The 13,929-nt window shown below is 37.0% G+C and overlaps 1 protein-coding gene across 1 annotated transcript; it reads right to left on the bottom strand.

The window, feature by feature from the left end:
* Positions 1 to 1,667: 1,667 nt before the first annotated feature.
* Positions 1,668 to 12,852, bottom strand: LOC128226102 (cyclic nucleotide-gated cation channel alpha-3-like). Its single transcript, XM_052935993.1, has 4 exons — positions 12,754 to 12,852; positions 5,052 to 5,173; positions 4,308 to 4,519; positions 1,668 to 3,539 (listed from the first exon to the last, which is right to left on the bottom strand). Exons 1-4 carry the CDS (start codon positions 12,850 to 12,852, stop codon positions 2,011 to 2,013), a joined length of 1,962 nt encoding a protein of 653 aa, XP_052791953.1. The 3' UTR covers positions 1,668 to 2,010.
* Positions 12,853 to 13,929: the final 1,077 nt, after the last annotated feature.

Genomic DNA, 13,929 nt, shown 5'->3' with positions numbered 1-13,929 from the left:
ACATAAATCCAAAATGTATTACTTGAACATTATTTTAGACGACTTCAAATTTCTTGCATACCAGACAGGTGTTTCAGGTCATGTAACCACTGCTGGTTACTTTTAATTAAAATTGAAAATACATATTCATATAAACACGATTTTTTGACAAACTTTTTAACGTCAACTAATATCGCACGCTCTTTGGTGAAATGTACAGAAATGCGTTTTCTACTTTACTTTTTCCACACATTGATAATTTTAGATATGCAAGAAAAAATATCAATCATGTTTTCCCAGTCTGGATAAAACAAATCCGACCCTCAAGCACTCTGCATAGCCAGTAACACGGCAAGCCTTGTTACTGGCTTACGCGCGTGCCCTCGGGTCGGATTTTTCTATCCGTACTGAAAACACATGATAGAAACTTACAGTCTTACAACCCCCTTGTAAGATGAGTTGCACGCAACAACTCGCCACTTCATATAGCATATGGTTAATGAAAAGTACATTTTGTCATTTCACGAAAGTGCAATCAAATATATAAATATGCAAGACTTGTTTAATATTTAAAAAATCATATAAAATGTGACTTTTATAGGAACTATTTGACAATAATAGTGATCTAAAATTACTACACTTCTTGATGTCAGTAAACAGCGTTGCAATTGCTTTAAGTGAAGTGTACAAAAATGTGTTTTGTAAGTCAATTTGTCCACAAAATGATAATTTTACGTATACAAAAAAAAAATATCAATCATGTTTTTCCAGTTTGGATTGAAAAAAATCAGACCATTGGGCCATGCTTTGTGGGTTTTTTTATTATCTGGACCTGAAACACATGATTGATGTACATATAATCTTAACCATGAAGTCATATACATCTATGAGAAAATTAAAATCACCAATATGCCAATTTCAGAAAATGGCTTGGTGGGCTAGTCTTTTTCTCCCCGCAGAAAGACAGACGAAGGGGATATAGTAATGGTGGGTGTATGCGTGTGTGGGGTATTGCCTTCAAACTTAAATTACCGGAATATCTCATTGAGCGAAAGTACAGTGCACGGGTGCCATAACTCTTGGTGCAGTATTGTTTTAGTTATTTCCCTTAGTTAAAGTTCAATTTATCTTTATTTCTAACCTAACAGAGTGTTCCTTTAACAGTAAGAAATAATGCTTTTTCTGTAACATGACGCTTTCCTCTCTATTCTCAGGTACACACAAGTCAATACAAACTTTTGAACTGTATTTAGGAGTATGAATGAACAAACAAACGTTTTAACTGTTATTTCATTGACATAAAAACATGCTCAAGAAAATGCATGGTAACATCACATCAGTTTAAAAGTTATTCATGTAACATTGATTTAATTGCATTGAACATTATAACCCTTAGATCCAGTGGAAAACACACTATTACAAGATATACAAAACCATAGAAGTAAGAACAACCATTTGCACAGAACAATCAACAATTAAATGATAAATTACAGCAAAACTTTCTTTTTCTTAAAACAGCAAAAGAATATTCCTGATGTCAATAGTTTATAGTTTCATGAAAATGAAAACTTTGCATATTTAAGTGTTAATTTAATATACAAAACACATCCTAATTATCAATAGTCCAGAAAAAAAACACTATGATAACAACAAAACAATGCTTATAAACGCACAACGTGACAAGGGAACAAAACAGTTTTACATTGGTATTCAAATGTTTAAACATTTAACACCTTACATATTTTCTATGAAAAAGGACAGAAAAATATTTTAGTTGTCACACTGGATAAAAGCACTGGAATGTACATCTTCACAATTACCATAACTTTATTTTTCTATTTTTCATAATACTCTTAATCACTTAATTCTGCAAAAAATAGTTCAATGTCATTGCCAGTACAAATGCCAGTACAGGAATGTGATTTTTAACATTATCCTTACATTTAGAACATGTTGCAATGGATTCCCTAATTTGTGTGAATCTCTTTTTTATTCTTTTTATAAAGAAATACATGTACACCCATAATTATTTTATTTGCTATCAGGTTTAGGCTTTGCACTGTCAGCAGGCTTCTCTGTCTTTGTTTGTTTCTTTACATCATCATTCTCTTTATTTTTGTCTTTGCCAGGAGTTTCATCTTCCTCAGGAATGGGTGAAGGTGGCTTGTGTTGAGAGGGAGAAACCTCAGGTGTTTCCACCGGTGTTATGGGAGCTGTTCTTCCCATGTCCATCATTGTTAGACTTCTTGATCGGGAAAATGGTGCAGCATTCCTGTCCACTTTCTCACTTAATGTTTCAATTCTTTTCTGAATGTCATCTACAGCGTCCACTATCATCTCAATCTTTGACACTAAAGCCTGTTGTTTCTTTTCTTCCCTTATAGCAGCCTCCTCATCCAGAAGTTTATCTTTTCTAAGTAGCTGTTTTCCTTTCTCAAGCAGCATCTTCTTTGCATCAGGATATTCTTCTAGAGCTTCCCACAAGTCATTCTTTGTAAGACAGAAAAGATCTGAGTAGCCAACTGTTTTTACGCTTGCAGTCCTCCGGTTGCCTGTTTTATTCCCTGCAATGTTGAGAACACTGATCTCTCCAAATACCGCACCATCACTTAGCGTAACAAACACTTTGGTACCATCCTCTGACACTACTTGTAGCTTCCCTCTCTTGATAATGTACATCTCTTTTCCGATGTCCCCTTTCTTGCAAATGAAATCTCCTGGACTGTACACTTGTAGTTTAAGTTTGAGCACTAATTCCACCAACAAACCAGGTTCACAGTCCTGAAAAATGGCCACTCTTTTCAATGTGAACATGTGAACATGAATTGAGAGTTCAGCCCTTAGCTTTTCAGGAAGAAACATCAGTGCTTCTTTATCGTCAATAGACTGCTTATTGTTCCATGTGTAGTCAAACCATTTGACAACACGCTCCTGAAGATCCGGACTTATTCCTCTGAGATCCATGTATCTCTTCACATTATCAACTTTATTCTGAAACTCTGTTCTGGACGCATCCATGTGATTGATCATGGCACCAACATTACCAAAGATGGTGGCAAAAATGAGCACCCCCATGAGGGAGCATAAGATACAAAACCAGGTCTCCTCTGGTGTCACGGGATACTCAGTATCACCTATAGTAGTGAGTGTCAGGGTCGCCCAATAGAAAGACACAGAATATTGCTGCCAAAACTTCTCAAATCCAGGGTTCACAGCCGGATCCTTGTACACCCAGTCATCTGATCCAAACCCAATTATTGAGCTGATGAAGAAGTAGATGCAACCAAACCAGTGAATGATGATGATAATGTACAAAATCAGATTGGACACTCGGATGAGGTTCGGATAGTTTGTGTGTGTCTCTGCCATGTGAAAGAACTGCTTAAATCTCCAAATTTTTACCAACCTATTAAATCGTAGGTATGCCCTGACTCCTATGGCAAGATACACAAGATCAAACGGTACCAGGCTGCATATATCTGACATAAATTTCCAGGAGTTCATGTACCTCTTTCTAAGCCTGGGTACATCCCTGACCAACAATCCCTGCTCCAAAAAACCTAGAAATAAAATATGCAGACTAAATGTCTTCGTAAAACAAGTGGTAATAAAATATTTATTGACAATTGTAAAGGCTTAATATTTCAAGTGATAAACATGTAGATATAACTTTGAGTGGATTTCCCTGTTTACTACAGACTTAATATGAGCTGCATAGCACAATTTTGGATCTTAGGACATATATTTGCTTTCATTATTTTATTTGGTAAATTAAATGACGTTTTAGGAAGTAATACTGAAAATTTCATGAAATGATGATATCACTTATATTGCTTAATAGCTTATAATTGAAGATGTCCTCCTATACCAGAACCTTTATGGAACATAAATTAAGACAAATTTGAGGATACATTTTTGTATTTTGAGCCATCTTAATAAGTGGGGACTAAAGCCTTGGTTGCTATGGTAAAATGAGTAAAGTCATGTTCATAAATCGTAGAGAAGTTGATGCGCCAATGACATTCCTTTTAAAGAATGAGGTTTGGAAGGAATTTATATACAATGTACATAGAAAAAATCTCTCTTTTTTACATATTTTATTTATGATTATTTCATTTATAATCATTATGTCGGAAGGCCCAAAATCATCCATATATATAGAGTATAATAAGGAATTGTATCCTATCGGATAAAATTCAATTTAATTAAATATATGCATGCTTCATTTTGAACACTAACCTTTAAAATTAATCTCTGGTAAAAAGTATTTCTTGGCAATGATTGGTTACAGAATTTTTTTTATTATTTTGAACAAATGTTGGTCTTACCAATCCTGGATGTACAGAACATGTCAATGAGATAGACAACGTCGCAAAAGTAGTCAATGGTAAGGAACACGATGAGGTAGCTCTCATGTGGCTGAGGGAATACACAGCGTAGGATGATGATGAGTAGATTGTACAGCACACATAACATCAACGCCAGCGAAAAGTAGTAGTAGGAGGTCCCTGATGGGTCAATCGTAACCTCCTTCCAGAACCTAGGTATTAGAAGGAAATGATGGAAATCAATTACAATTGTAGCTCTGCTTCCTGCCAAAATGACAGCATTTACCCTTCAATGTATTTAGTATGCGTGCACAGACTCAGCTATATATACAAATACACAGGGTTCTCAATAAGTAACTGCTTATTCTACTTAAAATTCACTTATTTACCGGTCCAATTGCCATCTGAACCATCTATTTGGCCGGCAGCCGGTTCTTATTGAGAACACTGTATACAAACATGTATATATATTATATTTACTAAGTACTGCCTAGTATTCATAATGTTATGAATACTAGTAAATATAAACTGAGAACTTAAACTGAATTTCAACTGTCTTGTTTTGCATTATTTGAAAACAAAAAATTTATACAGCATCATAGGTTTACAAGTGTAGTGTCAACTTGGTTCTCGTGTTGGCTTGAGGATATAGCAATCAAGGGTTCAATCCCCAGTGGGGACACAATCTCGTTCTTTTGAAAAATAGGTAATTTATTTAGGTAATTAAACAAATAAATTACATACTTTGGTTTGAAGATGTCCTTAAAGTGGTATACAGGAGCTTCATTCTCTGCAGAAAAAGACCTCCCAGTGACTGTAAATCTCTCAAGGAAACACTCCACTTCAGTCTTTTTCTTCGTCTGTATCTAAATGTAAAAAGAGAAAGTCAGGAAAGAAACTTCTCAATCTAATTAAAATCATACTATTATATTATACACTTTGCCATAAGGAAAAAAGGTTATTTGGATCTAAGATTCCCCCATAGTAGGCAATTTTCAGGAACGCTTTCTGTCAGCAAATTAGAGGCATACTTACGGTAGCTTTATATCTGCAAAGATTTTGCTCAGATTCAAAAACTGTTTCAAAAATTTAATATTAAGGATTTATCATCCGCATAAATCACAAGCTGGAATAGCTCAGTGAATAGAGCAGAGGAGTTTAAATAGGACACTTGAATCTCTGAGGTGTAGATTTGAATCACACCATCAGATGTTTTGTCATGTGTTATGTTGGTGTTGCCTAAGTTTCTTTAAAAAGCCAGAGGGCAAACATGGTGCACCTGATTAAAATGGCATATAAGTCAGTTGTTATAAAGAATGTTGCTGCTTGCCTTTGAAGTAAGTGGTTGCAGGGTAAGTTAATGGTTGATAAGGAGGTTGGTCCTTGCAAAGGGGAAACAATATTTCTAAAGAAGTCACGACATTGTCAGCTGGTTATTCCCAGAATGGATGTGATGGTTGCCAAGACACTCATTTGTTGATATGGATGTAGCTGGTTGATAAGCAAGAAAGGAAGATAAGGCAGTTGCTAAAGAAGTAGTTGGTTGCTAAAGAACTCATTGGTTGCTAAGATAGTTAGTGGTTGCCACAATAGTAATAGGCTGCTAAAATGGTCATTGGTTGTTATTTATTTACTAGCAAATCATTGGTTGCTTAGTAAGTTGCTGATAAGGCAAGACATGTGTTTCTTATTTGGGTCATTGGGTGAAAAATAATTCAATGGTTGCTATGGATGAAGGTAGATATAAAAGGTAGGTAATCAGTTCTTGTTAAGGAAGTGATTGGTTGCAAAGAGGTCATTGGATGCTAGGGAAGTAAGTGGTTGCTAAGGAAGTAAAATCGGTAGCTATGGAGGTCATTGGTTGCAAAGGAAAAAGTGGTTGCAGAGGTAGTCATTTGTTGCTTAGAAAATCATTGGTTGCTTAATAAGTAAGTGGAAAGGAAGTCATTGGTTGCCTAGGAAATTGTTGGTTTTTAAGCAGGAAGCTGGTTGCTTATGAAGTCATTGGTGGCTTGGGAAATTATTGGCTGCTTTGTGAGGCATTGATTGTCTAAGGAAATCATTGGTTGCTAAGAAGTCACTAGTTGCTAAAGGAGTTGTGAAAGAAGTCATTGGTTGCTATTGATGTAGGTAGTTAATAACCACTACATGAGGCTTCACCCCCCCCCCCCCCCCCCCCCCCTACACACACACACTTAAATGATGGTCAAGTTGCTGCATTTGATATTGTAAAAATAATGTCTTACAAGGGGCTTTCAATCTTCCCGAAATGTGCTAGTCTGCTGAACATGTCTAACAAATTTTGTACGAGTCTGGCAGCTCTTTCGTAGATGACGGTCCGGATGACCAACATATTTTGTGATGACTATTTCTAAATTGCATAACGGAACCTTAAATTGAAATGTATGCAAAAGCTTGTTTTAGCTGATTATTTGCCTTAGCTGTTGTTAGTTAATTCCGCATATTTAAATTTTGGTTGTAGACAATGTAGACATTTAATTACATTAAAATTATATATACAAAAAAATGTTATTATCTATCTTCCATTAATGTCAAACCACTACTGGCGACCTAGACATTTGTGTGTCAAGCTGCAAGAATATTAGTAAAGGTTGTGAAAGAAACTGAACATATAAAAGCAAAATTAAAAATACGGGTTCAGATACAAGTTATAAAGTAAAAAAAATTTGATAACTCCTTATGGCGAGACATGTTCATTCTGACCAACAGCCCTAATGAACTGCTCCAGGGTTGGGCAGGCCACTATGTTGGGTGGGTGGTTGTTCCATTGTAAGACACCTCTTGTAAACAAGAGCACCGCAAAACGGAGCATTATACGCCCTAAGAAGATTCGGCTTGAGGTCCTTTTAATGTAGTGATGATTTGTATAAAGTTATTTGAAAATCGCTTTATTAGTTACCAAGTTATGGCCCGGACACGGAATTGCTAACGGATGAGTAACAAAGATGTGGCCCGGACACAGAATTGCTAATGCCCCCCCATGGTGATTCTAGTCTTTGAGGTATGGACCTGGAAATTGCGCGCGACACATCCTTTTAATGTAGTGATGATTTGTATAAAGTTATTTGAAAATCGCTTTATAAGTTACCAAGTTATGGCCCGGACACGGAATTGCTAACGGACGAGTAACAAAGATGTGGCCCGGACACAGAATTGCTAACGCCCCCCATTGGTGATTCTAGTCTTTGAGTTATGGCCTGGACATGGAATTGCTAACGTCCCCCCCATAGTGATTCTAGACTTTGAGGTATGGGCCTGGAAATTGCATGTGACACATCCTTTTAATGTAGTGATGATTTGTATAAAGTTATTTGAAAATCACTTTATTAGTAACAAAGATGTGGCCCGGACACAGAATTGCTAACGCCCCCCCATGGTTATTCTAGTGTTTGAGGTATGGACCTGGAAATTGCGCGTGACACATCCTTTTAATGTAATGATGCTTTGTATAAAGTTATTTGAAAATGACTTTATTAGTGACGAAGTTGTGGCCAGGACACGGATTTGCTAACGCACCCCCATGGTGATTCTAGTCTTTGAAGTATGGACCTGGAAATTGAGCGCGACACATCCTTTTAATGTTGTGATTATTTGTATAAAGTTATTTGAAAATCGCTTTATTAGTTACCAAGTTATGGCCCGGAAACAGAATTGCTAATGACCCCCCATGGTGATTCTAGTCCTTGAGTTATGGTCTGGACATGGAATTGCTAATGTCCCCCCCATGGTGATTCTAGACTTTGAGGTATGGACCTGGAAATTGCATGTGACACATCCTTTTAATGTAGTGATGATTTGTATAAAGTTATTTGAAAATCACTTTATTAGTAACAAAGATGTGGCCCAGACACAGAATTGCTAACGCCCCCCCCCCCCCATGGTGATTCTAGTCTTTGAGGTATGGACCTGGAAATTGTGCGCGAGGCATCCTTTTAATGTAATGATGCTTTGTATAAAGTTATTTGAAAATGACTTTATTAGTGACCAAGTTGTGGCCCGGACACGGATTTGCTAACGCACCCCCATGGTGATTCTAGTCTTTGAGGTATGGACCTGGAAATTGTGCGCGACGCATCCTTTTAATGTAATGATGCTTTGTATAAAGTTATTTGAAAATGACTTTATTAGTGACCAAGTTGTGGCCCGGACACAGATTTGCTAACGCACCCCTATGGTGATTCTAGTCTTTGAGGTATGGACCTGGAAATTGCGCGTGACACATCCTTTTGATGTAGTGATGATTTGTATAAAGTTATTTGAAAATCGCTTTATTAGTTACCAAGTTATGGCCCGGACACGGAATTGCTAACGGACGAGTAACAAAGATGTGGCCCGGAAACAGAATTGCTAACGCCCCCCCATGGTGATTCTAGTCTTTGAGGTATGGACCTGGTAATTGCGCGCGACACATCCTTTTAATGTAGTGATGATTTGTATAAAGTTATTTGAAAATCGCTTTATTAGTTACCAAGTTATGGCCCGGACACGGAATTGCTAACGGACGAGTAACAAAGATGTGGCCCGGACACAGAATTGCTAACGCCCCCCATTGGTGATTCTAGTCTTTGAGTTATGGCCTGGACATGGAATTGCTAACGTCCCCCCCATAGTGATTCTAGACTTTGAGGTATGGGCCTGGAAATTGCATGTGACACATCCTTTTAATGTAGTGATGATTTGTATAAAGTTATTTGAAAATCACTTTATTACTAACAAAGATGTGGCCCGGACACAGAATTGCTAACGCCCCCCCCATGGTTATTCTAGTGTTTGAGGTATGGACCTGGAAATTGCGCGTGACACATCCTTTTAATGTAATGATGCTTTGTATAAAGTTATTTGAAAATGACTTTATTAGTGACGAAGTTGTGGCCAGGACACGGATTTGCTAACGCACCCCCATGGTGATTCTAGTCTTTGTGGTATGAACCTGGAAATTGAGCGCGACACATCCTTTTGATGTAGTGATTATTTGTATAAAGATATTTGAAAATCGCTTTATTAGTTACCAAGTTATGGCCCGGAAACAGAATTGCTAATGACCCCCCATGGTGATTCTAGTCTTACTGTATGGACCTGGAAATTGCGCGCGACACATCCTTTTAATGTAATGATGCTTTGTATAAAGTTATTTGAAAATGACTTTATTAGTGACAAAGTTGTAACGCCCCCCCATGGTGATTCTAGTCTTTGAGGTATGGACCTGGAAATTGCGCGCGACACATCCTTTTAATGTAATGATGCTTTGTATAAAGTTATTTGAAAATGACTTTATTAGTGACAAAGTTGTGGCCCGGACACAGAATTGCTAACGCACCCCCATGGTGATTCTAGTCTTTGAGGTATGGACCTGGAAATTGCGCGTGACACATCCTTTTAATGTAGTGATGATTTGTATAAAGTTATTTGAAAATCGCTTTATTAGTTACCAAGTTATGGCCCAGACACGGAATTGCTAACGGACGGACAGACGGACGGACAGATGGACAGACGATGGAGGCCATAACATAATACGACCCTTCGGGCGTATAAAAAGGCAGTGATTTGTTTTGGAATTTCTTTTGCCTTGCAAATTGGGAAAAAAAAGTTCACTTTTGGAATAATACAAAATCAGGTCAAAAAAGCTAATTTTATTGCCTAATACAATGGCAAAAATACAGGTTTTCATTTTTTATGCATACATAATACTGTAAAAGAGTTATTATTGTCAAGATATTTTTAATTTTTCAAGAAAACTTTTTTTATTTATTAACTTTATCTGCATTATCAAATTTGGGGAAAAAAATTGGGTCGGGGTAAACAGTCATCGAAATTAGACTTTTGGATGAACAAGCCCGAATTTTTATACTATTGCTTGGCATCAAAGTTTTTAACAACCCCTGCTTTATAAGATTTATAATTTGAGCAAGCCTGGAAGACATTTCACCAGTGCAAGGCTTGCAGGCTTGTGTCAGTTGCGAACACTGGAAAAAATGGACAGTTTTTTACAGGAAACCAGTAAATTGCAAACAAAACAAGAGGCCCAAAAGGGCCTATGCTCTACTGGCATGGCTCTTGTGGTCATTTTCAATCCAGAGCATGTACGTTTGAGTAATAGGCAACAAATATATAGTTCACTTTTTGTGTTTGGGTAAGCTGAAAACGCTGCACGTTCAACATCTGAGGACAGGAAGTGTTGTAAGCAGATTAGTTGCATGAACTGTTTTAATATGTGTCAAGTAAAGGTAATCTGAGGGCATACATGCCATATCCCCCGGGGGGGGGGGGGAAATCCCCCCGGAATTTCGATCCATACCCCCGGTCTCCCAGCGGGAGATAAAAATCCCCTGGAATTATTATTTTTTTTATTTTTTTTAAATTTTACATCAGGCAATAATGACAAAGTGAAACCACAGTATGTAAGTAAAATTCTCCAAAAGGAAACTTTTACAAAAAGTGAACAACTAATTTGTAGTAATTATTAAAGGCAAAGAAATTTTACTCTTTTGGAAGGAAGAAATTAATAATATTTATTCTATTCTCTTATTGTATGAAAGTCATTAAAGCTGACAGAATTAAGCACAATTTTTTATAGACTTTGGAGGAAGGTAAATTTAATTTAATTGTCTTGAAAACATATTTTTCCAATGACATATTTAGTTCTGCAAGCGCATTACAGTATGACATGACAGTGTATCATAAAAAAATGATAAATCATGACATAAAGTAATTCTGTATAATGGAAAAAGTAAGAGGTTTTCAAAGCAAACTATATTTGAATACATTTTTTCATACTTGCGTCTAAAAATACTTTAAAATTTCGCCAACTTAGACCTGCTAAAAATATCCCCCTGAATACAATCAAAATCCCCCTGAAATTTCAGCCTTTTGAACAAATCCCCCTGAATGGTCTCCAGAAAATATGGCATGTATGTGAGGGTAAAAAATATTTGCTTTCAAAACTGTACAAAATTTCATTTCTGTAGCTTAAAAATAAAGTCGGTCAAAGGTCAATGTCAAGGGCATCCGAGGACAACATTAATGCTTGTTTGCAAAACTGTTCACATGGTCAAAATTTCGTTACTGTAGCTTTAAAAATTAAAAAGTAAGTCAAAAGGGGTGGGGCCAGCTTTTTCCCAAGGGGCATTATTTCAAATGCATCATATGATGCTCCATAACAAATATCAAAGGTATGGGCCTTGTGGTTTGTTACAAGAAGATTTTGAAAATATTTCTTATATAAGTCTCTAGGAAAATTGTAACACCCAGGGCAGTGCCAGTTTTGACCCAAGGGGCATAATTTGAACAACCATGTGGACCACTAAATAAAGCCTTGTTCAAAATAGCAAGGATTTGCATAGTGGTTTCAGACATAAAGGTTTTTAACATTTCCCAATTTACATTACATTTACACAATAGCATTGTTTTATACTATCAAGGGCCATAATCTAAGCATGCATGGGCAGATCTGGCTGGTTTTTGAAAGGAACTGAGCTCTAATGGATATCAAAATACTGTACAAGTTTCATCGAGATACAATCAAAAATGAAGACTGTATCATGTTCACAACCAATTGTTTACACAATAGCATTTTTTCATACTATCAAGGCCCATAATCTAGGCATGCATGGTTGGATCTGGCTGGTTTTTGAAAGGAACCGAGCTCTAATGGATATCTAGATATAGATATCTTTCGCTCGTGTCTCCATATACCTTTGGCCAGTAGAGCTAAAAATAACTCGAAAGAGAATATTATGTAAGATGATCTTGTCAGTGGGATAAGGTAGCCAAAGATGGGGATGGCTATTATGTGTTGTACATACTAGAGCACGTTATCTATTTCATTTATGATATAGCCTAGGCCACTGTCAGGCGTAAATTTTGAATAACACAAACCAATATCAGCCGGCATATTAACCGCTTCACCCCCTACCCCCCTTAGGTTTTAATTTCAAATTGGGGGGTTTTGGTATGACAAAAACTTCAACCTGTCAAGTATCATTATGCAACTGCGTATTTGCGTAGTCCACAGGTGCTTGACACAAACATTATATATATAGCCCATATATAGAACATTAATAAAAGTTTGTGTCAAGCACCTGTAGTACAGTCAGCTACGCGCCTGACTGTAGAGACAACATCATGTATGTGGCACTTGGCCCATCTAGCAGTCCTACGTTGGACGAATTCAATTTGGTATATGTGGGTATCAGTGAAAGAATGACAATGTTTGTCTCCGTGGCCTAGTGGTTAAGCGTCCGCCTACGGAGCGGGAGGTCGTGGGTTCGATCCCTGGCCGCGTCATACCAAAAGACGTTAAAAATTGGTACAAGTAGCTCCCTTGCCTGGCGCTTGGCATTTAAAGGGTAGTTCTTGTAGTTCTTGGAAAAGTGGTGTACTCAGTACAGATATGTCATTTAACATTTTAATAACGCGTTTGTGCTACCTCTGTAACCTGGGTTATTGCTTTTCCCCATTTTGTTTTTAATTGGGGGTTCCCAGTATTGCCGTCCGATGTATCTGTTTTCTTTTTAAATAATGACATTTTTTCTATTGCCAAACGTTTCGCTGTGGTGGTGTTGTAAACTGGCGTAATAAGATTTCATTTTTCTTCGCTCGTGACTCCATATTTTTTAACGCTTTATGACGTATTTCCGTCCTGTTTAATGTGCGGGAGCATTTGAAATAATAATAACTAATTTACGGTTTTTGCGTTTGAGCGGGTGGATCTGCGGGTATCCAGGACCGATTCGTAGATTGTTAATTTTTAAACCGTCGGTAAATGTCTAATAACATACAACAGTTTGTCTATCAATTTCGATTAATAGTATAAGTTTGTTTTTGATATAGAGGTCATGTTCAGTATTGTTATTGAATCATACATGTACACAACAATACTCTTAATTTCGAATACAAGATATTAGAATCAACTAGCGGATTCGGGGTGGGACGCACCCGGCGCCCCCACCCCCCTAAAAGCGTCCAAGTTTACTTTTTATTTCAAAAAAAGGAGAAGAAAAGTAATAAAATTCGCCCAAAATGCACCATTTCGAACTTGAAATTGTTATAATTTTCTCGGGGGAGGACCACCAAATCCCCCTGCCAACACTTTAAACCAAATAAATTTTGTTTCTGAAGAGGGGCGCCCCTAAGTTACGTCCCCTATAACGTCGAATCCTGGAGCCGCCCCTGGGATCTTTATTTAAAGTCGGGTATATGCTTACAAGAAACATTAGCTCAATGAATCCAGTCCAGTTTCCGTCAATGAACTATTTTCCGACCGAAAATAACAGAAATGCATACTAAAACATAAGAAAGATCTGGTGAGCTGGAAATAAATTCATATAATTATAAAACGGTATAATATTAAAATAAGTATTTACAAAAGCCGTTTCTTAATATATTCATGCAAGCAGTTACAAAAAAATAAAATGAATTAGAGCACTGTATGCAGTGATAACATACACTCACTAATTTTCCCGACTGTACGACGAGCGCGCGCACTAGTTTGTCATATCACTGTAATGTAAGTTTTTTCAAGAGGATATTTTAAGAAAAATCGTATACATTTAAAATACCAAATTGTAAGTAGCACTATGTACGGGAATTACAGCATAGTAGT

Source organism: Mya arenaria, chromosome 3 (genome assembly GCF_026914265.1).
Source record: "Mya arenaria isolate MELC-2E11 chromosome 3, ASM2691426v1".
Lineage (NCBI taxonomy): Eukaryota > Metazoa > Mollusca > Bivalvia > Myida > Myidae > Mya > Mya arenaria.
The sequence above is the reverse complement of the archived record's forward strand: the minus strand, read 5'-3'. Positions and strand labels throughout refer to the sequence as shown.